The following is a 22,728-nucleotide window of genomic DNA, read 5'->3' as shown; positions in this document are numbered from 1 at the left end:
AGAAAAATTTATGTTAAGTATGTGTATGTGTCGTGGGATGAGAGAGAGAAGAAGGCTCTTAGGAAGAAAGTTCTCTTCTAATTCTCAATAAAGGCAAAGCCAGTGGTTTTCCCAGTGAACAGATGAAGTCTTGTAGTTTGTTGGAAATCTTTGTTTCAAGTCAAAAGCCAAGGCTGCTCCCTAGAGCTTTCAGGGACTAGTCAGAGGCTGCACTAAAAAAGCTGGAGGCCTGACAAAAAACTGCCCAGCCTTTCTTTAACTAATTGCAGAATTCTAGAACCAGGGCAGACCACAGGGCCAGTCACTCAAGCTTCCATGAATTCTGTAGCATCCTTCTCAGGGTCATCCAGCCTCTGCTTAAATATTCTTATTGAGAGGAGGCTCACTCCCTTAAGTGGCAATCCAGATTATTTCATGGCAACTTTATTTGTTAGGATGTTCTTTACACTGGCATTTCTGGACTCTTTGACCAGAAGGAGGTTCAGAAGGGGACACAGTCAACTGTGTAAAATGGGGCACCATAGCCTAAGGGTACAAGGCTAAATTTACATACACCTTTTTTTTGCCTTTCCTTACTGCTCTATTCTTTTTTTAAAATAGCTTTTCATTTTTCAAAATATATGCAAATATAGTTTTAACATTCTCCCTTGCAAAACCTTGTGTTCCAAATTTTTCTCCCTCCCCTAGACAGCAAGTAATCCAATCTAGGTTAAACATGTACAATTCTTCTAAATATATTTCCACATTTATTATGCCACACAATAAAAATCAGATTAAAAGGGGGAAAAAAGAGAAAGAAAAAAACAAGCAAGCAAACAATCATAATAACAAAAAAAGGTGAAAATACTATGTTATGTTCCACACTCAGTCCTCATGATCCTCTTTCTGGGTGCAGATGGCTCTCTCTACCACAAGTCTATTAGAATTGGCCTGAATCACCTCATTGTTGAAAAGAGCCATGTTTATAACAATTGATCATCACATAATCTTTTTGTTGCTGTGTACAAAAACATATATTTTTAAAGAAAACAAATTGCATCTAATAAGAGATCACAATCTCACATATAATTCCCTTTCACTTGTATATTGAAGTGTTTGTCTTTGTGGGTGCTTATTAAATTCACATAGGGCATCTAGGTAATACAGTAGATAGAATGTTGAGTCTGGAGGCAGGAAGACTCTTTTTCCTGAGTTCAAATCTGGCCTCAGAAACCTACTAACTCTGGGCAAGTTACCTAACCCTGTTTGTTTCAATTCCTCATCTTAAAATAAGCTGACGAAAGAAATGGTAAACCAGTTCAATTTCTTTGCCAAGAAAAAAACCAAATGGGGTCATAGAGTATAAGACATGATTGAAATGACCAACAACAAATTAAATTCAAAATGAAAGAAGAAAAAATGGTTAAAGGATGCTAAAAATGAGAATAACTCTTCTCAGAATAGTCTAATGTCATTTCTATCATATTCCTCAAATTTTCTGCCTTAGGGGATCAAAACAAAAGCCAGTAAAAGTAGGACCTCTGCCAGCACATCCCAAGCATCCTGCCTCCCTCTGCTTAGACATTGATAGCTAATCTTCAGCAGAGCCAGTGACAAATAAGGCTCTGGAGGGAGAGAATAGGACATGTCAAAAATGCTTGGGAATCATCTGCATCCTATATCAGACCCAGGAAGATAAGCAGGCTAGGAAAAAAAAGATAATAATATTAGCTAGTAGTTCCATAGCACTTTAAGGTTTGCAAAGCACTTTTACATATATATAATCTCATTTGATCCTCATTAACAACTCTAGAAGTCAAGTGCTATCATTTTGTCCCTATTCTGCAAAGGAGAAATACAAGCCGAAAGAAGATAAGCTGGGGACATGCTAAAACACTCCTAGGTCCTTCCAGGGATCTATCATCTTTGTGGGCCTGAGATTTACAAGATTTAAGAGCTAGAAAGGACCTCAGAGGTCCTCAAGTCCAATACCTTTATTTTGTAGGTGAGATTACAGCAAGGTCAAGGATTCATATATATGTATATCTACCTACCTGTACACAGAAATATATATATGGATACAGATGCATACATAGCTTTGGGTCACCCAGCTAGGACAGTCTGAGGAAGAATTTGGACTCAGATCTTCCTGACTCCCAGTCTAGAACTCTACCCACTGTGATATTTGGCTGCCCTAAAGAGAAAGTGTTTAAAGTGAATTTGCTCCCACTGAAGTCATTGTTAGTCCCAGAGAATCAGAACTGGGGATAGAACCTGGAGCCTTGGGCTAAACATGCACATGTATGTCAGCTGATAACACTTTCCTTCCTTCCTAATATGTTTTTTTCCTCTTGCAGGCCTGAGGATCAGGTTGTTCAACTTTTCTCTAAAGCTGTTCACCTGTCTCCTATACATTGTCCGAGTCCTGTTCGATGACCCAGTCCAGGGGATTGGATGGTGAGTTGTCAAGGCAACCATCTTAGTCTGTAAGAGATCTTCTTTTTAGTAATAAGGATCCATTCTGGAAATTCCCAAGTTTGCAGTGGAATCTGTTCTTTTGTGATGAGGATGTATTATGGATGCCCTCAGGGGGATCTTCTAGTCTGTGATCATAGGGTTATAAATATAGAGGAGAAGGATCCTTTGAGGTCATCAGCTCCAAGTCTCTCATTTTACAGATGAACAAATAAAGGTCCAAAGAAATGAAACTAATCACTCAAACAGTTATATTAATTACAATTAATCTGAGGGGCAACAAATCCAACTTTTCCTGACTCTTGGTCCAGCAAGCTCTGTGTGACATCAAAACTGAGCCTCTAATAATGGTTTGCTAGGGAGGTACACTAGTGTATGAGGCAGGTAGATAGATCCATAGATCAATAGATCATAGGCAGATAGATGATTATTATATATGAAGATGATGGATGAATAGGGATTGGAACTGATATATGTATATGTATATATATGTATCCATATATGTAATGTATTTATGTGGATAGATATGCAGATAGATATACATATATGTATATATCAATGTAATTGATGATTTGAGATTGAAATTAATATATACACAGGTATATTATATATACACATCTGTATGTTTATGAATAGGTAGGTAGATAAATATACATATATGTTTACATAAAACATAATTGAAAACAAATATGTATATATGTATGTGTTTTATATATATATATGTATACATATATATATATATACTCTGTGTATATGTGTGTATATCAGTTCCAATCCCAACTCATCAATTACATTATATGTATTTATACATATTTATGTGCATACATGTTTCTATGCATGCATATGTTATATACGTGTGTGTGTGTGTGTATCTATTCAGACGGTCTGAGTGGTTTGTGGTTGGGCTGGTGACTTCCAAGGACCCTGCGACTTTACTGACTTTACCAGTTGTTTTTTTCCCTCCCATTCTCTCCCTCACCTCTGATCTTAGAAAGGCAATGGCCTCAGTCTTTCTTCAATAGTCAGACTTCAGCCTCATGTCTCAGGTGCTCTATCTCGGCAGCAACACTCATCCCCTTCCTGCAGATGCTCTCAGACAGTGTATTTTTGCAGATACAGCTGCTGACAGTGATTCCCCCAAGGATTAGATTTGAGGATGGAAGTGGGAGGAACACTGTATCATCTCCCAAAGCTGCACAGAAGTGCCCGTTCTAGTCCCAACTCAGCAATTTATTTGACATACGAACTTGGGTAAGCCACTTGACCTTTTTGGATGCAGTGTTCTCATCAGCAAAAATGGGCATACTAATATCTATTTGTACTTCCCCTCAAAGAATTTTGCAAGGATAAATTAATGTGTGTTGCCAGAGCTTTGAAAAATTCAAACCGCTCTAGAAAAGTAAGGTTTGATTTATATTGATTGTATTTCTTTTAGGAGAGATAGGAGGCGATAGTAGATAGAGAACTGGTCTGGAAGAGGAAGACCTGGGTTTGAGTCCCATCTCTTGCACATATTGCCTGTGTGATTTTGGGTAAATCAATGCTCTGAGTATAATCCCTGTCTAAGACTGTAAGATGCAGTACCTGCATTAGTAGAAATTTCCCTCTACTAGTTAAATCACATGCCCAGTCCCTTACTCTGTATTTTTAGAACAGTGTTTTGAATTGCCTTCTTCCAAAAATTCCTTGGGGGAAAGAGGAGAGGAAAGAATTGCTTCTAGTGAGGGTCTGCTCTCAGCCTGCCCCTGGAAGGGCTGGGTACCACAGCCACAAAAAGTGCTGTGGCTCCTCTATCACCTGCTTCACCTTCCCTCCCCATCTCTGCCAGCTTGGCTCCTTCTGAGCTCAGCTGCAGCACAGCCTCCCAAGTGAGACCTTTTATGAGCCTCTCTCCAAACCCAGCCGCTTGATGCAGAAAATTACCTTGTCTTCGCTTTGTTTATATTTGATATCTAATTTTGTTTTATTTAATGAATTATTTTGTCTCCCTGAATAAAATGAAAGCTGCTTGAGGCTAGGTATTGTTTTGTTTTTGTCTTTCTCTTCACAGCACCCGTGGAAAGCCCAGCAGTATCACAGGTGCTTAATAAATATGGCTTGATAGCTCCCCCTCTCCTTCAAGTGCTTTCATCTGGCTGGAAGCCCATGGGCTTGGGGCTAGAAATCTTCTTGAAGGAGAAGATGGTAGAGGTTGGGAAAAGAGGGAAGCAAAAATCATAGCCCAGGGGGGAAAATGAGTAACAGGATCTCTCATCATAACTCTAGATCTAGGGACCTCAGAGGCTATTGAGTCAAGTCCCTTCATCTTACAGGTGGGGAAACTGAGGTCCAAGAAAGCTGACTTAACCAAAACCACAAAGGTAATAAGCAAAAGAGGGGGGATTTGAACTCAGATCCTCTGACTCCTAAGCAAGTATCTATGACATACTTTCATATTTCATCAAAGGTACTGATGTAATGGAATAGGAGTTAGGGTAACAAAATTTGAGTCTATCTCAGCTACTAACCCGATGTATGACCTTAGGCCAACTTCTTTTTCTTTCTGAAGCTCAGTTTCCTCATCAATAAAATAATGATCTCTGGGTTCCCTTCCAGATTTTTAAAAATATTTTAATCTAATGTAATTTAATCTAATGATCATACATTCATCATGAAAGATTTTAATAATCATGGGATTCCAATATTAGTTAAACACAAATATTTTAGGTTTAAAATCATTTTATTATAAATTTAATTACCATCAACAAAAGCAATAAAAAACAAAAAATGAAATCACAAACTCAGAATAATTAAATTTGTTATTGATCTATGTGTAAATATTAAGTAATCTTTTTGCATCTCTTCATGATAGCTTTTTTTCTGAGTTTGCATATTTTTTCATGGCTTTTTATTTTTATGAAATAATTAATATAGTTAGTGCTTATAAAGAGCTTTGTCATAAATGAATCACTTTACATATATTATCTGCTTTGATACCCAAAACAACCCTATGAGGTTGGTGCTATTATCATCATTTTACAGTCAAAGAAACTGAGGCTGGAGAGTTTGTGACTTACTCAATAAGTGTCTGAGGCAAGATTTGAATTCAAGGTTTTCTGACTCTAATTCCAGCAGCCTGTTCTCTGTGACTCTTATATCACTTTCTTGAATGTTTTGGACTCTGCATAAATTTCTTTACTTCATCTAAGTTTTTTTTAATATTTCTTTGCATTCTTCAGGACAGAATTTTTTTACCTCCTAAATACTCTCAACAAATGATTTTGATTTTGTTTCTTTCCTTGTAATGGTCTGTCTCTCCTTTGTCTTCCATGGCTTCCCATAGCTGGGGCTGCCCCAAGCAAAACTATACAGTATTCAACCAGTCATCATCGGAGATCAATTGGTAAGTGGATGATTAGTCTTGAAAGAACAACCCCATCCCACAGCCCACCCTCGAAGAAAAGAGATAGATGGTGTCAAGCAATGATCTTGTGTATTAGAGAAATTTGCCCAAACTTCAACTGATTCCCTAATTATCACCAACTCTCTTGATGAAGAATGTGAAATTCTCCTAAATAAATGAATGAATGAATGTGCCAGTTTATTTTGCTTGACTATACATGTTTGTTACAAGTTTGGTTTTGTTTGGTTTTTCCAATGGAGAAAGGTAAGAAAGAAGAAAAAGAAATGCTTGTTAATTGAAAAAAAATGTAAAATAAATTTTTTAGAATTCACAATAAATGAATAAATTAATCAAGCAAGCAATTAATTCATATTCAAATATTTGTGATTTTCCTTTTCAGTTTAGGTTCTCTCACTGACATAGATCATATCCCTCTGTGCCTTAGCAGATGTTATTCCAGTGTTGCCTTTGGGGGGAGGTAAAGGGGAAAAGAGGAAGAGTAGGAGAGTGTTGTGGGAAAGTCTGATTCTTACTAATAAATGTAAACACTTTTAGAACAGGAACTAGTTCATCTTTTGTCTTAATATCCACCGGTACCTGATGTTCTACAAATGATTGTTGACTGATTGATTGTCTCGCCTAACCTTAAATAGGTTGGCCTTCATGATGTACAATCTGTTGGCAGCCTCGTACTTGAACCCTTTTCACCTCAATAGAAAGAGCCTTTACCTTTCCATAATAGCATTTGGAAATCCATTATCAGCTCTGGAACACAACATATCAAAGCCAAACTCTAATAGAATAATTAATTTATCTTATGCTATCTTACTATTAATGTTTTTTCTCCTTTTTTCCATCAAGATCTTTTACCACCAAAACATAGGAATGAAAATTATGCAGGGATTTTATTCCTTGGGCCCTTGGAAATGTTGTAACCCAGAGAGTGATTTCCTCTCTGGAAGAACACATAGCTGAACCAGCAGTCCCATCTTACATCAGACCCTCTGAAAGCTTGGTGAGATTAGATGAAGTATAAGTACCTTGGTTAATTTCCAGTTTTAAAAAAATAAATGGCTCTACTTGAAAATAGTTCCCATCTGCCTGCCTGCTCTTACCAAAACTTCAGAGATTCAGGAAGCTACTAATTAGATCACTGCAATCAGGATGAGTTTCATAAGGAGAAAATTTCATCTCAGAAACAAGTGGGCAGAATATGTGAGTAAATAACTATACATATAAGGGGGTGTGTCTTTGGAAGTATTCTTGGAATCACTAAGAAATGATTCCTCTGGAACTGCCATTCCCTGGATGCTGATGCTTTGACTTCAGTACCTTCAAGACCCAAATTTGTTAGCAAAGCAGAACTTAGAGAAGAGCTGGGTACACATGGATCAGTGGGTTGGCCAATTACGGCTCTAAAGCATAAAGCCTGCCTCCCCACCTCTTAGCAGAGAGACAATGAATTAGAGGTGAAGCATCAGACATACATTTTTAAACTCCATCAATAAAACATGAATGTGTTCTACTTAATTACACTTATTTGTTACAAAAGAAAACTGTGCCAGGAGTCAAGGAGAGAACTGTGGCCAAGTGGGAGGAAGTGATAGGAAAAAAACAAGAAGAAAAGAGCATCATCTAAACATTTTGTAAAATGCACAGAAAAGATTAGAAAAAAGTTTAGAAGTAGATCAGAGAAGCAAGGCAATGCTGGTGTTAACGTGAAATTTAACATAGAAAATCATATGTACTTAGTTTATGAAATAAGTTATATTAATTGATTTAAGGTTTCATAAAAAGTTCTTTTTTCTAACCTTATTTATACATGCAAATGTTAATGTTTTCTAGTCTGTAATTTCTAAATGCTGATTTTTTTAAAGTAGGTACATACTTCACATGGTTTTTTAATCCATGATAAGGGAGATAAGGGATAAGAAAGAGAACTTAGAACTTTAAAAAAAATTTTTAAATGTTAAAAAAAAATGTGTCTTGGATGTTATTGGGGGAAAATATTACATAAATAAAATATACTATCATGGTTAGTTGCAGAACTGAGGGAGAAAAAAGAAAGACTATTCAACTGGCTCAAACCTTCTTCTTATAGGAGAGAAACCAAAGCATTCCAAGCTGGAGGCTTCTCCCATGGAGAATTGAGTAGCCGAGAGCCAAGCCCTCCAAATTCACAAACAAGAGTAGGACCAACAAGAGCTTATTCCTCCACATCCACATTATTTCTCTCTCTCCCTTAGTCATGTCCATTCCTCAGTTTACCTTAGTATCACAACCTGCCTCTTCTGTCATTTCTGCCTAATCAACTTAGAAGCCACAAGACAAATGTCTCCATCACCATGGCCATTGAATAACTGATTTAGAGCTGAAAAGGCCTTGGCTTTTTCATGTCATAGATGAAGAAATGGAAATCCATAGAGTATAAGATATCTGTCTAAGATCACACTGAGAAGAAATGATAAAGATAGGGGTTTGAATCCATATTCTGTCACCATGAAGCTCTTGCCACTCAACATACTGCTACTGGGCAAATCATCACCTAGATGTGGAAGATGGCACATGTTATCAGACATATCAATGAGTAAAAAATTTTGCTGAACTATTTTGTACTCTCCTTTCTTCTCTTTTTCTTTCTCTTTCTCTTCTTCCTTTTCCTCCTCCTCCTCTTCCTGTTCCTTCTTTCTTCTTTTTTTCTTTTTGTTTCTTCTTTCTTTTCTTCTTCTTTCTTCTGTCTCTCCTCTATTCCTGTCTATCTTTCTGTTTTTCTTTTTTAGTCTTTGTTACAAGGGGAGACTTATTGGGAGGGATATGTTAAGAAGTGGGCAGCTCAATGTAGAGAGTAATGAGCCTGAAGTAAGAAAGACCTTAGTTCAAATCTGACTAGTTGTTAATAATTACCACTACATATAAAATGAGGGGGTTGCACTAGTTAGACTCGGAAGTCCTCCTCAGCTTTTACTTCTATAGTCCTAGGATCCTATTAATGAATTATCACCTACATGCTCAAGGATTATATTTCAACCAGCATGCTCTCTATGTATGTATTTTTAAATTCTCTAACATAGTACTTTTAGAAGAAGGAGAAAAGGTGCCCAGAAATTAAATGAAAGGATATCATAATTTGGAAACTATTCAATTTAATCACTCAGTTTTTCCATTTCTCCTCAAGAAACCACTTGTTCTCTGGCATAATGCAGCCTTTCAATCACTGCACAGAGTATTCCTGAAAGCCAGCTTTCTCTGACAACCCACTTTATTGGAAAAATGAGGAAGGCAATTATCTGCCAAGAGGTTAGAGATTTTAAAATGTTCAAGGCTAGTCTGCCTATCTAAACACCTGCTCTATTTTGCTGGCTACAGGCCTTGTGAGAAGTTTGTTTTGTTTTGTTTTTAAGTTGGGCTTGCTTTAGCTTCTATACTGTCATCCATGACCCAGCTCAGGTCGCATAGATCTCAGTTATTAGACCTTCCTTCCTTGTCAGCTGTCCCTCGAGGAAACACCAAATTGCCCTCCATTGTTACTTGCCTGTCTTTCTGAGGTTATGCAAGGTTACCAACACAGAAAAGCTCCTTACCATAGTGCCCTGCAAGGACAGGAAGGAATCCCAAGACAAGCCAAGAACATAGAATCTCAGAACTAGACAAGCCTCAAAGATGATCTGGTCCAGCCCATCATTCCTGACAAGAAATTGGAATCAATCCAACAAGCATTTATTAAGTACCCACCATATGCAAGGTTCTGAAAATACAGAGACAAAAGTAAAAACCATTTCTGACTGAATGAGTTTGCATTCTATCAGAATTCCCTCAACATGAGCAAAGAACTTACTACTCTCTCAGCGAGCTCATCCCAATTTTTGGTCAGTTAGGAAATTTTAGGAAGCTTTCCAGTGTGTTAAGCAAAATCCTCTTCTGGAAAGCTTGGCCCAATGTCTTCAATAATGATCTTGGAAAACTCTTTCTTCCTGGATAGTGCAAAGATAATCTGCCATGAAGAATGAAAATATACTTTGAAACTATGAAATCTTAATTGATGATTCTTGCTAGGGTGTGGCAGACCACAGAGATAATGATTCTGGAAACTTGTACATAATAGGTGTTTAATAAATGTTTGTTGAATACAAAATGAACGAATGAAAAAGCATTTGTTGTAGTGCTTAGATGTGCAAAACACTGAGGATACAAATAAAAATATAAGACATCGCTGTTCTCAAAGAGCTTCATTCTAATGAGGGAGATAATACATAAATGAAATTTCAGCTGCTAGTCAGATGGAAAGGTCTTATGGTCCTTAGTATATTGACAAAGTGATGGTAAAGAATTTTCTTTAATGTCATTTTCCAAAAATAATCACATTTCTGATGTTGAACTATTTGACAGTTAAACAGATTTTACTCATCAGAGCTGTATTCTCTGGGTCTTTGGGAGCCGGGGTTCTAATAACTGCAAAAACAGGTGCCAAGCCATATCTCCACGAGGATTGCTTCCCAGGAAGGTGTCTGGTAGGGCTGGACTAAAAGCAGAACCAGCAATCCTGGGGTACCAGTACTCCCAAGACCCTTGGACTTGACTTAACTGCCTGTCTATGGCAAATGATCAACAACTGATGTTTGTGATTGCAAGAAAGGTCGGATAATATCTGGGGTTTTTATCTGTCTTATAGTTGTTTTTTCATTTTTTTTCTTTCTCCAGGGCTCCTATCTTGTGGGTAGAGAGGAAAATGACTCTCTGGGCACTTCAGGTAAGTGATTATAATTCAGAAATTTTCTGCAGAGGTTCTTTGCCTAAGATTTCAGAAAGTCCCTCTAAATAAGTTCTCTGAACTTGCCAAGTTGAAGACTATCCAGACAAACAAGTGTTGATTTTAATGGCATCCTATTTCTGTGTGGATGTTCAAAAAGTGTTTGCTATTATAGTAATGATTAATTTTAGGAGGTAACAGGAAAACCCATCCCCAAACTCCAAATATCTGCTGATGATTTTCACAGTGCCTAAAATTCAAAAATTATAACTTCATCTGTCACACAAGAAGTTCTTTCAAACTCTAGTGTCTCCTATTAACCTTTCTATAATTAGCCTGGCCTTAGGGCTCCAACAGTGCCTTCCTTTTTCATTAGGCATGAGCACTGGCTCTGTCACATACCACTTTCTTCTGTATCCCTCCCCTCCACCTTTCATTTAATCAATATTTCCTTTGCTACTATGAAGAGTATGACTGTCAAATTTTCTATGGATCTTAGTTATAGGATGGCTGGGCAGAAGCTCCTTTCCCTGCCTACTTCTTCTTAGGAATTCCTCCTAATACCCTATCCCTTTAATATTTCTACTCCATTCTTTCTCAGCAGTGCCATTGTATTGTTTGGAACTCCCTCATACTGTATGCCCTCCTTCCTTCCCCTATACTTTGAATATATTTTATATTTATAATTATATTTGTACTTGTTGTTTCTCACCAATAGACTATAAGTTTCCAGAGGGCAGGGACTGTTTTGTTTTGTTTTTATGAATACCCATCCTATACATACACACACACACACACACACACACACACACACACACACACAGCCTAGCATATTGCCCAGTGGTTAATAAATGCTTATTGAATGGAATGGAATTAAAGTGCAAACATTCTTGAAAAGAATGATACCTTAAACCTTTGGAGGTAATAACCCTAGTTAAATTTGTGCTGGGTCCTACAAGCAAGATGTTCAAGAACCTCAGAAAGGACTCAAAAGGGTAAAAAGCAGAGCAACAAAGAGAATCTTCACCAACTTTAGAATTTGGTCTGGGATCATTTCTATTGTCTCATTGCCTCCTTTTTTGAGGATTTCTGAGTCAAAAACTATCCTTATATCTTGTGGTCTATATTCTTTCCTTTCCCAAGCCCTGTCCCCCTTCTTCCAAGTTTTGGCTGGAGAAAGGTTTTGGTTCCACCAGTTTTTCTCATCAAGAGAAAAATTCAAGAGGTTCAATGTCTACCCTTTGTTCTTTTTTAGGTCATTGTAGCATTAATAAGTTTTCTTGAGACAATGCTCCTCATCTATCTCAGTTACAAGGTAAGCTCATTCCTGATCTTGGAAGTCTAGAGAAGAGAAGAATAATATAATACTATTTGTTTATGTTCTTTCCTCCCTTGTCTTTCTTTTTTTCTTTCTTAGAAGGAAAATAGGAATGTTGTCCAGCAAACAGAGAAGAAATGTCCTTAGACAAAGAACATAGGATCTCCTGATCATATGGGAACAGCTGAAAGGAACTTTGTACTTAATAATAATAATTAATGCTTATATAGTAAATGTTAAATTTCCTGTAAGTTTTAAAACTGGAAGAAGCCTTAGAGGCCATCAAAAGCAACTCCCTCATTTTACAGATGAAATAAAGTCCCTTGTCCATGGTCACATAGCTACATTGAGGAAGAACTTGAATTCAGGTTTCAACAACTGAAAGAATAGGCAGTGCTCTGTTTACTTCCCTGCTTCCTTTATTTTTGTTTTTACCTTTTAACATTTTGTGTTCTTAGAGCTCCAGTTTCTTTGCACCCCATTTCATTGTCTTGATTTTTTTTCTATCTTTGGGAGGGAAGATGATGTTCATAATTAAGATGATTTGGTTATTTCTAGTATTCTGATTCCCCAGGCTGCACTCAGCCTCAAATGTCACCTTTTTAAAGTCAGATTTCTGAAAACCCTGAGCTCTCCTTAGAGTTGCTGCTCCTGTTTACACCTCAAGGTTTGGTGGGAGAAGATATACACAGATTCATTTCCTGATACTTTCAACAGAAGATATTTTGAAATAGCATAAGCTAGACTCCCTTTATTTTCCTGTGTTTATTTATAAAGCAAAATGTTCTACCTAAGAGAAGGCCTAGAGTAGGATGGTTTAGGATAAACAGTATTTCTATCCAATTATCTTTTTTCCCTTTTCCCATCTCTCTTTATTCCCTCCCTCCTTTTTCTTTTTGCCTTCCTCTCTTCCTCCTCCTGTTTTTTTCTTTCCTTCCCCTTGAATTCTTTCTCTTTCCTTTCTTCTCTTCTTTTCTACTCCTTTCTGTCTTTCTTCCCTTTTAAAGAAGACATGAACCAAGGTACAGTTTAATCTATGAACAGGAGTATCTGAGTTGCTGTTTCCCAAATGGTTGCCCTATGCTCATGGTTTTTGAGAAGATTCTGGGATCTTTTATTCTATCATTCCAGACTCCTGGCTGTGAACCAGGAGAAGCTGGCCTTTCTCCCTGTCATTAGACTGTCCCTAAGGTGAGCTTGGGGATTCAGGGCAATCACCATCCTGGTTCCTGACTATGTACAAATGCATCTTCTCTCACATAGAAGTGGGAGCCAGGGAGCTTTGGGCAAGGCTGATGATAATCTACTTATTCGGAACCAGAAATCAGCTCTAGGGTTGACAATCGACAGTTAGAAACCTAATTCAAAACAAAATATGTAGCAGAGAGGAACATGGCTCTTCTTCTTTTATCCCTACCAAGATGGTCACCAATGATAAGACTGAACCTGAGAGAAAATTGTAGAAAGCTACTCCATTCTTTTCCTTTGGGATGATAATAATGTATTAGGTGTCAGGAGAAGAGAAGCAGTAAAAAAAAATGCAATATGATTTGGTTTAACTAGTTCTACCATCTCTATAATGACTATGTCAATACAATTATATGTGTTAACGTACATCTCATATCATATAACTTGCTAACTTGGGCAGGGGAAAAGGAAGGGAGGGAAAGAGAAGAAAAAAAATTGGGGACTCAAAATCTTACAAAAATGAATGTTAAAAGTCATCTTTCCATGTAAGTAGAAAAATAATATACTATTAAGATAAAATTTTAAAAGAGAAAAAATAATTATATGTGTTAAATAGTAATTTCTTCAAGTATTTGGAAATTCTTTTACAGGAAGAGCTTGTAGTGTCTACTGTTCTCCCCCTTCCTTCCATTTTCTCTGTTTCTCTCATCCCTTATTTCTCCTCCCTTCAGTGTTTCTCTCCCTTTTCTTCCTCTCCTCTTCCCCTTCCTATCTTCCTCTCTTTATGGTTTGCTCTCTCTCTCTCTCGTTTATCCCTTCAACAGATCTTTTATCTTCTTTCTCCCACCAGTTCTGCTTCCCTCTCTCCCTTCTATCCTTCCCCTTTCTTATCTTCATGTCTCTCTTCCTTTCTTCCCCTTCCTTTGTTTCTCTATTGCCTTTCTCTGTCTCCATTTCTTCTCCATATTTCTCCTCACATCTCTCCACTTTTTTTCCTTCTTTTATTCCTATCTTCTCTTTTCTTCTCCTTTTCTGATGTCCCACTCTGGTTTCCAGACTGCTCCAACTGCTTTCCTTTTACCATCCCTCTCAGTGTCAGTTTCCCATGCTTTACTCCCTACTTTTCCCCTCTTCATCATTCCTTCACTCCCTCTCTGGAATTTTTTTTAATCTATTTTACTGTTTGACTCCACAGGGAAACATTTGGGAACAGATCTTCCGAGTTTCTTTCATCTTGGAAATGATCAACACAGTACCATTTATCATCACGGTAAATAAGCATTGGATCATCTGTTCTATAAAGGAGGGATTTCTGATCTGGGTGTCCATCTTCTGGGGAATTTCCCCAGAGAGCTTCATCCCAAATGCTGCTGTCTACTGTTTCTTAGATTTTCTGGCCTCCCCTGCGGAATTTGTTCATCCCAGTTTTTCTGAACTGCTGGCTAGCCAAGTATGCTTTGGAGAACATGATTGTAAGTAACCAGAGACTAAATAAATTGTGGGTTTGGGTTATAGCAAATCTGGTGGCCCATCTGTCTCCTTTCTACCATTAGCATAGATGTGTGTGTGTGTGTGTGTGTGTGTGTGTGTGTGTGTGTGTGTGAAAGAAAGAGAGAGAAAGAGAGATAGAGACAGAGACAGATAGAGACAGACAGAGACAGACAGACAGACAGACAGACACAGAAACAGAGAGAGTTACTTTTTTTTTCTCCCCCAAAAATATCTTTGGGAAGAGTCAAGAAGTCTCAGCTATGTACAATGTAGCTTATTTGCACCAGATCTTACTTTGACTAAAATGACTATTCAACATATAATCAAACCCTTTGTTGGGTCTTACTTTACATTAATCCAATGAGAGTTGGCAGGAAAGGCCTTTAAGCTAAAACACTGCATTGCCTCTCAGGGGAATTATAAAAGTCAATCCATTTAGAGAGGCTCATTCTGCTATATGTTAGCGATTTGCAGTCAACAAGGCAATGCTATGCACTTTTGAAATAGAGTTCAGAATTCAGAGATTTCTCGGTTGGATGGGACTGGCAGGAAGGAACAAAAATGATAAATCTCAGTTCTTCCTGAATCCAGTTCTCACATATCCAAAATGCCGTTCCCCCTAACTTCTACCTTTTGGAATTTTTGTTTCCTTCAAATCTATGTGCTTGAACATAGATTTCCCCAGTTGCTAGTACCTTTTCCACCAAAAAATTCATATTGTATTTTGCACATATTTATTTATGTATATATTTCTCCCCCTGCCCCAATATATTGAAAATTCTCTGAAAACAGGGGCTATTTCATTTCTGCCATTTTCTAGCTTTTAGCCTGACTCATTGTAAGCACTTAAAAAATGCTTATTGGTTGATTGATAACTAGGTCCAGAAAAAAAGGAAGTCACAGTACTGCTTTCCTTTGCCTTAATCATATTCTGTGTTTAATTCTGCAAGCATTTTATAAGGAAAATTAATTCTAAAAGGGGATCATCAAGGTGGCAAGGACTCAAAACTTTATCAAAGGAGAATCAATGATTGAAGCTGTGTACCTTTAAACTGGAGATTAGAAGAATTTGGAGGAGCATGATAATTCACTTAGAGTCTTTAAAAGGCTATCATAAGCTTTTCCTACTTGCATCCAGAGGGAAAAGGTAGGATCAGTCAGTAAGAATTATAGAGAGACAGAAATCTGTTCTCTGTAAGAACTTTCTAAAAAATTGATTTATACAGAAATGAGATATGTTACTTATTTCTTAGTGATCTCTCTATTGGATTATGTTTAATCCATTGGATTTGTTTATTGGATTGTTTGGATATGTTTATCCAAACATTGGATATGTTTAAGGGGGCTACACAGAGAATATTCTTTTACTGTGTTGGTGGGTAAGCTAAATGAACTCTGAGCTTCCTTTCAACACTGATATGATATGACTCTAAGTTAAGTAATTAAACAACAACTCCCAGTATTTGTTTACAGTTTATAAAACATTTTACATCATTGTCTCCTTTGAGCAAGCTAACTGATTAGTTTGAGGCCTCATTTCAAATCATAGGCATAACTAAGAAATGAAACCCCAAGGTATGGACTCCCAACCTACAAAAGCAATTTTGCTGCTCCTCTTTCTTCCTCCCCCAGAGGCCATGGGAAAGATGTGGAGTCTAATTGCTGTTTTAAACCATAGAAACAGAGGCTCTGTCTGCTCTCCTGACTGGTTTGTGGGTGAGGAAAGTGAATTCAATCAAACAATTTGTTTCATAAACAACAGATGATCCCTAAGGTCCCTTCCAGCTCTAGCAGTCTGTAAATCCAAATTCAACAGAGCAACTGGGTATTTTAAAATGACTAATTGAATCCATTCAAATAGCTGGTTATTTTTAAAACAAATAGTTGAATGCAGTCAGTCAACTTGCTACTAATTGGTTTGTAGCCCTAGCCAATTATTATTAAACATTTGTTTTCAAAATAGCCAGTTGTTTTAATCCAAATTTGTGTGTTTGAATGCGAGCCTCTGAGATCCCATTTGTAGCTCTTTCTTTGTATTGGTTATGGTCATGTGTATCTTAGAAAATTGTACCTATACCTGTAGCTATGTGATCCTGCATGTGTATGGGTTAGAGGGTACCATCCTATCTGTAATGCCCTTGCCTTATCATAAATCCAATTTAGGGTCCAATTCAAGGGTATCCTCTTCTGTGAAGTCATCCTAAAATACTCAGGCCTTTTAACATTCCTTGTGGTCCCCAGCTCTTGCTGCCTGTCCTGTGCTTTGGGGTCCCTAATTAGGTTAGATCAGTCCAGCACTTAATTTATCTCATTGTCTAAGCGGCTTGTCACCCATTCAAGCAAAGAGTGACTCTCATGGACAGAGTTCTCTTTTCTCTCCTATCTTACCCACAGTTCTGGCTGTGTACTAAGCACACTGTACACAATAACTGCAAGTTAATCCAGACTGAGCTAAACCGGTTCCTTTTTTCTGCCTCCTTATGGTAACCCTGTCTCTCCACAGAACGACTTCCACAGGGCCATCCTAAGGACTCAGTCTGCCATGTTTAACCAAGTTCTGATCCTCTTCTGCACCCTCTTGTGCCTCCTTTTTACTGGGTAAGTATTTTCTGAGCTTTGACTGTTGGGTGATTGCAGCCCTGCAGCATCCTATTACTCACCTGCAGGCTTGTGACTTGTGCCAGACTTCTATCTAATTAAAACTTCTTCTGTTTATCAAGGGCAAAGTATTAGATTGAAGTAGGGTAAGGCAGTAGAGAGGGCAAGGCAAGGAGAAGGAAGGAAATTCCCAAGCTGTTGAAATTGGGCTCTGATACATAAAAGATCACTTTTAGATATTTGGAGGAGATCTAGAATTCTGCTACTTGATAGATTTACTGCAGGCAAATCACTTGGCCTCTCTGGGATGTTTCCTCATCTGTAAAATTAAGAGAGGCAGAAGAGGATAATGGCAAGAAATTTAGAGCGTATATCCAGCCTTTCACAATACCATTGTTTTCTTTTATTCACAGACTATGAATCTTTCTTATTGTGTTTAACATAAGCAAGAGGATCACAGCAATTAGAGATTATAGAGATGGATTGGATCCTAGAGATTATCTGGTTCAGGACTTCTTATAATTTTTCCATTCATGACCCCTTTTTGCCAGAGAAATTTTTACATGACCCTATGTGTATAAGGATATAAAGTAGATATACAAATCAAACATTTACTGATAATAGATCATAAGGAAATTTATTTTAAAACAATTCTTTGATATACATATAAATTTACCATTTATTAAAGACAAAAGCAAATTTGTAAACTGGATGTGCTTGTTTATTTTTTACATAAAGAATTAAATCTTAGCAAAATATTTGATATTTTTTACTGCTGCCAAATTTTGCAAGCCCAGCATTCAGTTATGCAACCCTACATGGGATCATGACCCAGAATTTAAGTTTAAGTCTAACCCATTACTATTTCATGGATACAAAAACTGAGGCCCAGTTTGGGGCATGTAACTGGGAGGAAGTTTCATGCTCAGGGTTTCTGAGATAATAAAGTCATGATGAAAACTCATGCTCTGTGTCCATAGTCTTGCTTTAATCACTTTCTCCAAGCCTTTTCTGTTTTCAAACCCAGTTCAGACTAGTCCATTACTAATCTCAATTTTTATTGCATCTTTTAGCTGTAAAGAGATAGATGCATAACTCTCTTAAACAGATTTGGTTTGTTTGACAATAATAACCAAGAAATCCTTTTCAAGCATCTGGAAAAACACTTTAATTTCCACCGTGTATATGAACTGTATATTGCTAATCATAAAAGATTCTGATCTTTAAAGTTTCTGAAAAGCACCAAACTCTGTTCTTCTGACCTCTGGTAACCACATACCTCCAAAATTAGTGTGAACTGGTATATTTTTCCAAGGTTTCCTTTGTTTAGACTATGCTCACTACTGGTGTGGCCTTGGACAAGTCACCTAATACCTCAGGAATTTAGTTTCTTCATCTGTTAAAACAGGTAGCTCCACTACATGACTTCTAGCCAGCTCTAAATGCTGTGATCTCTATTTTCTGGTACCCAGAGGGTAGGCAGGAACTTGTTCAGAGTGGCTAAGACTATTTTCATCCTCCACTTAATCTTTACAGGACCTGTGGTATTCAGCACCTGGAGAGAGCCGGGGATAATCTCTCTCTCCTCAAGTCTTTTTATTTCTGCATTGTCACTTTCTCCACTGTGGGCTATGGAGATGTAACCCCCAAAATCTGGCCATCTCAGCTGCTGGTGGTCATTATGATCTGTGTGGCCTTAGTTGTCCTTCCACTCCAGGTAAGTTCCCTACCCAAAAGGGACATATTCATATGTTTACTAGTCAACAAGTATTTATTAAACACTTGCTAGAATGGAACAGCTAGAGTGCTGAGCCCAAGTCAGAAGACTCACATTCCAAGTTCAAATCTGGCTTTAGATACTAGCTGGGTGACCCTGAGCAAGTCACTTACTCCTGTTTGCCTCCATTTCCTCTGTAGAATGAACAGGAAAAGGAAATGGTATTTCATTTTAGTATCTTTGCCAAGAAAATCCCAAATGGGATCACAAAGAATTGGAAACTACTGAAGAAGGAAAGAACAACAGAACAAAAAATATACCAGATACAGTACCAAGCTTTGGGAACACAAATAAAGATTAAAAAAACAAGCCCTTCTCTCAAGGATTCACAGGGAATTCTCTCAAGGGAAACAAAATGGGGGAGCAACTAGATACAAATTTTATAAAGGATAAATTAAAGAAAATCAATAAAGAAAAAATACTGTTATTGAGGGGAATTGTGATAGATTTATTTTGGAAGATGGGATTTTAGCTGGGATGTGAAGGAAGCCAGTGAAACTAGAAGACAGAACTGAAAAAGAAGAAAATTCCTGGCATGAGGGACAGCCCCTGAACATGCTCGGATTTGAGAGATGGAGTGTCTTGTACGAGGAGGAACAAGTTGACCAGTGTCACTGGATTGCAAAGTACAAGAAGAGCAAAGTGTAAGAAGACTGTAATGGTAAGAAGGGGGCCAGGTTATGAAGGTTAAAAGCCAAACAGATGGCTTTTATATTTGATCCTGGAGGTAATAAGGAGCTATGAGAGTTTGTTGAATAGGAAGTTGAGAGGAAGGGTAACAGATGTCTGCTTTTGGAGGAATCAGTTTGAAGACTGAGTAGAAGATGGAGTGCAGAGAGGGCCGAGGCAGCGAGGCAATTGCAACTGTCCAAAAATGAGATGAGGAAGACATGCAGCAAGCTGGTGGCAGCATCACAGAGAAGGGGGTGTGTATGAGAGAGGCCCTGAAGGCGGAATGGACTGGACATGGCAACAGAATCAATGGGGGGAACCAGCCTGGTGACTGGGAGGATGGTGCCTCAGAGCCATAGGAGAGTTAGGAAGAGGGCTTGGAGAAGAACAATCAGTTCAGTTTTGAATATGATGAGGTTAGAATGTCTACTAAACACACTTTGTTTATCAGAAAGACTCTAGACCAGGAGTCACACTCCATCAGTCAATCAACAAGTATTATGAAGTCCCAGACATCATGATAAATTGTAGGACCAGAAAGACTGAAATAGATGGAGTCTCAGCTCTATCACTTGCTAGTTATGTGACCTTAGGCAAAACAGGTCAAGTCTCTGTCCCTCGATTTCTCCTTCTGCACAAAGAGGGCTTTGGACTAGATGATCTATAAGGTCTCTTCTAACTAACATTCTGTGGTACTGCACTGGATCATTCAGGAGGCTTGGCTTTTCATCCTGGCTCAGTCATTTACTGTTTGGATCCCCTTACGTTTCTCAACCTTGCTTTTCTTATGCTTAAAATGGGGGAAGTAATACCTATCTTGCCCTCCTCTGACTTCCCTGATTTCCTCCAATTTCTAGCTAAAATCCCAACTTTTATAGGAAGTCTTTTTCCATCTCCCTCAATTCTAGCATCTTTTATCTCTTGATTATCTTCAATATAGCCTATATATAAACTGTCTGTATATAATCATTTCCATGTTTTCTTCTCCATTGCACCATGAGCTCCTTGAGAGTAGGAACTGTCTTTTGCCTTTCTTTGTATTCTAGCATTCAGCACAATCTCTGGCACCTAGTAGGTGCTTAATAAATTTTTGATGATTGACTGACTGCCCTACAATGTCTTCTGACTGCATAAATGTGATGTATATAACAGCCCTCCTTTAGACTTAGACTTCAGCCAAAGCTTTCCCTAAGTAAAACTATTATCTCAGCATATTATATTCACATCATAACAGAATCTTGGAGTTGGAAAGGAACTCACAATCACTTAATCCAACCAATAATTGGCCCAAAGTCCCTTCTATAATTTCTCCAACAAATTGTCATCCATTTGAATTTTTACTCCTTCTCCCTTTTTTAAAAGTATATTGTGTATTTTAGGTGCCTAATTATGACAAATGAAAATTAAAAGCCCCATAGTTCTTCTTACTGTCTTTCATATGTGTTCTATTTATTCTTCCTCTAGCACTTGTCCTCACACTGTTCTTCCCTCGATTCAATTCAGTTCAGTTAAATAAGCACCCAACTATGTGCAGAGACCCGATTTAGGCAATGTTACAAAAACAAAAGTAAAATGTACATGTCTGCTCCTTGAGGGCAGGGGATAAGCTGGAGCTCAGGCATGAGATGGGAAGAGAAGTGCCAGGTCTGAGAAACAGCTGGTATGGATGGAAGACAGAATTTATGAAAATGGATAACAAAAAGTAAGTTAGGAAAGACTGGAGGGAGCCAAAGAAAGAGGCCTTAATGGTCTGAATGAAAAGTTTATAATAGGAAACCACTGACAGTTTTTAAGCAGACTAGTGACCTATATCTTAAAAATATTAATTTGGCTACTATGTGGAGTATGGATTAGAGAGGGGAGAGCCTGCAAGCAAAAAGACCAATTAGGAGATTATTGCAATAATTCAGTTATGAAACAATAAGGACCTCAATTAGGACAGTGGTTATATAAGTGAAAAAAAGAATAGATTTGAGAATTGTGTGGAGGTAAGAGTAATACCAAATTCAGTTCAACAAGCAATTATTTGGTATCTACTGTACACCACACACTGTTCTTGGCAAGGAGAATTAAAAGATAAAAAGAAAAAAAGTCCATTCTTTCCCATAAAAACCTTTCCTCCTTGTTCTCTATCTACTAAATTCTGTCACTCTCCAAGGCCCAATCCAAGTTCTAACCTTCCCATTGAAGCCTTGTTCATAAAGCATTAATATTCCTTCTGGCACGGAGATCATTATACACTTCGACAACAATATTGTATGAGGATGTATTCTGATGGAAGTGGATTTCTATGACAAAGAGACCTGAGTTTCAATGGATAAATGATGGACAGAAACAGCTACACCCAAAGAAGGAACACTGGGAAACGAATGTGAACTATTTGCATTTTTGATTTTCTTCCCGAGTTATTTTTACCTTCTGAATCCAATTCTCCCTGTGCAACAGGAGAACTGTTTGGTTCTGCAAATATGTATTATATCTAGGATATACTGCAACATATTTAACATATATAGGACTGCTTGCCATCTTGGGGGGGGGTGGAGGGAGGGAGGGGAAAAAACGAAACTTAAGCGAGTGCAAGGGATAATGTTGTAAAAAATTGCCCTGGCATGGATTCTGTCAATACAAAGTTATTATTAAATAAAATTAAATTTAAAAAAATATTCCTTCTGGCACTCAGACCACTTCATTTCCTTGTAGTTTGAGGAACTTGTTTACCTCTGGATGGAGCGACAAAAGTCTGGGGGTAATTACAGCCGCCACCGAGCCCAGACAGAGAAACATGTCGTCCTTTGCGTCAGCTCTCTCAAGATTGACCTCCTCATGGATTTCCTGAACGAGTTCTACGCTCACCCTCGCCTCCAGGTAATGGCGGGCTTTGGCCAGGCTTTTTCTGTGTCCTGGGCAGGATTAGAGACAGCATTCATTTTACTCTAGGAGACTGGAAGACACAATCCCAGGGTCTCGCAGGCTCAGGATGAGAACACATCTGCTCTCTCTCCTGCCTCCCTCCAGGTCTAAGATTCTGAGACTCCATGACTTCTGTTAGGGCCTCCACTTCTGTAACTGCTCAGTGAAAGCCATTCCATGATTCTCCCACT

At 38.0% G+C, this 22,728-nt stretch overlaps 1 protein-coding gene across 2 annotated transcripts in view; it reads left to right on the top strand.

Moving 5' to 3' along the window:
• KCNT1 (potassium sodium-activated channel subfamily T member 1) overlaps positions 1 to 22,728 on the top strand; it is a 131,303-nt gene that overhangs the window by 53,697 nt on the left and 54,878 nt on the right. For both annotated transcript variants that reach the window (XM_051980356.1, XM_051980355.1), the window contains exons 4-12: positions 2,337 to 2,436; positions 5,777 to 5,836; positions 10,535 to 10,583; positions 11,839 to 11,898; positions 14,285 to 14,359; positions 14,478 to 14,561; positions 17,084 to 17,178; positions 18,715 to 18,895; positions 22,328 to 22,492. In XM_051980356.1, coding sequence (XP_051836316.1) covers positions 2,337 to 2,436; positions 5,777 to 5,836; positions 10,535 to 10,583; positions 11,839 to 11,898; positions 14,285 to 14,359; positions 14,478 to 14,561; positions 17,084 to 17,178; positions 18,715 to 18,895; positions 22,328 to 22,492 — 869 coding nt within the window. The remainder of the gene's footprint in view (positions 1 to 2,336; positions 2,437 to 5,776; positions 5,837 to 10,534; positions 10,584 to 11,838; positions 11,899 to 14,284; positions 14,360 to 14,477; positions 14,562 to 17,083; positions 17,179 to 18,714; positions 18,896 to 22,327; positions 22,493 to 22,728) is intronic.

The sequence above is a fragment of the Antechinus flavipes genome, chromosome 2 (genome assembly GCF_016432865.1).
Source record: "Antechinus flavipes isolate AdamAnt ecotype Samford, QLD, Australia chromosome 2, AdamAnt_v2, whole genome shotgun sequence".
NCBI lineage: Eukaryota > Metazoa > Chordata > Mammalia > Dasyuromorphia > Dasyuridae > Antechinus > Antechinus flavipes.
This window is presented reverse-complemented; position numbering and strand designations above follow the sequence as displayed.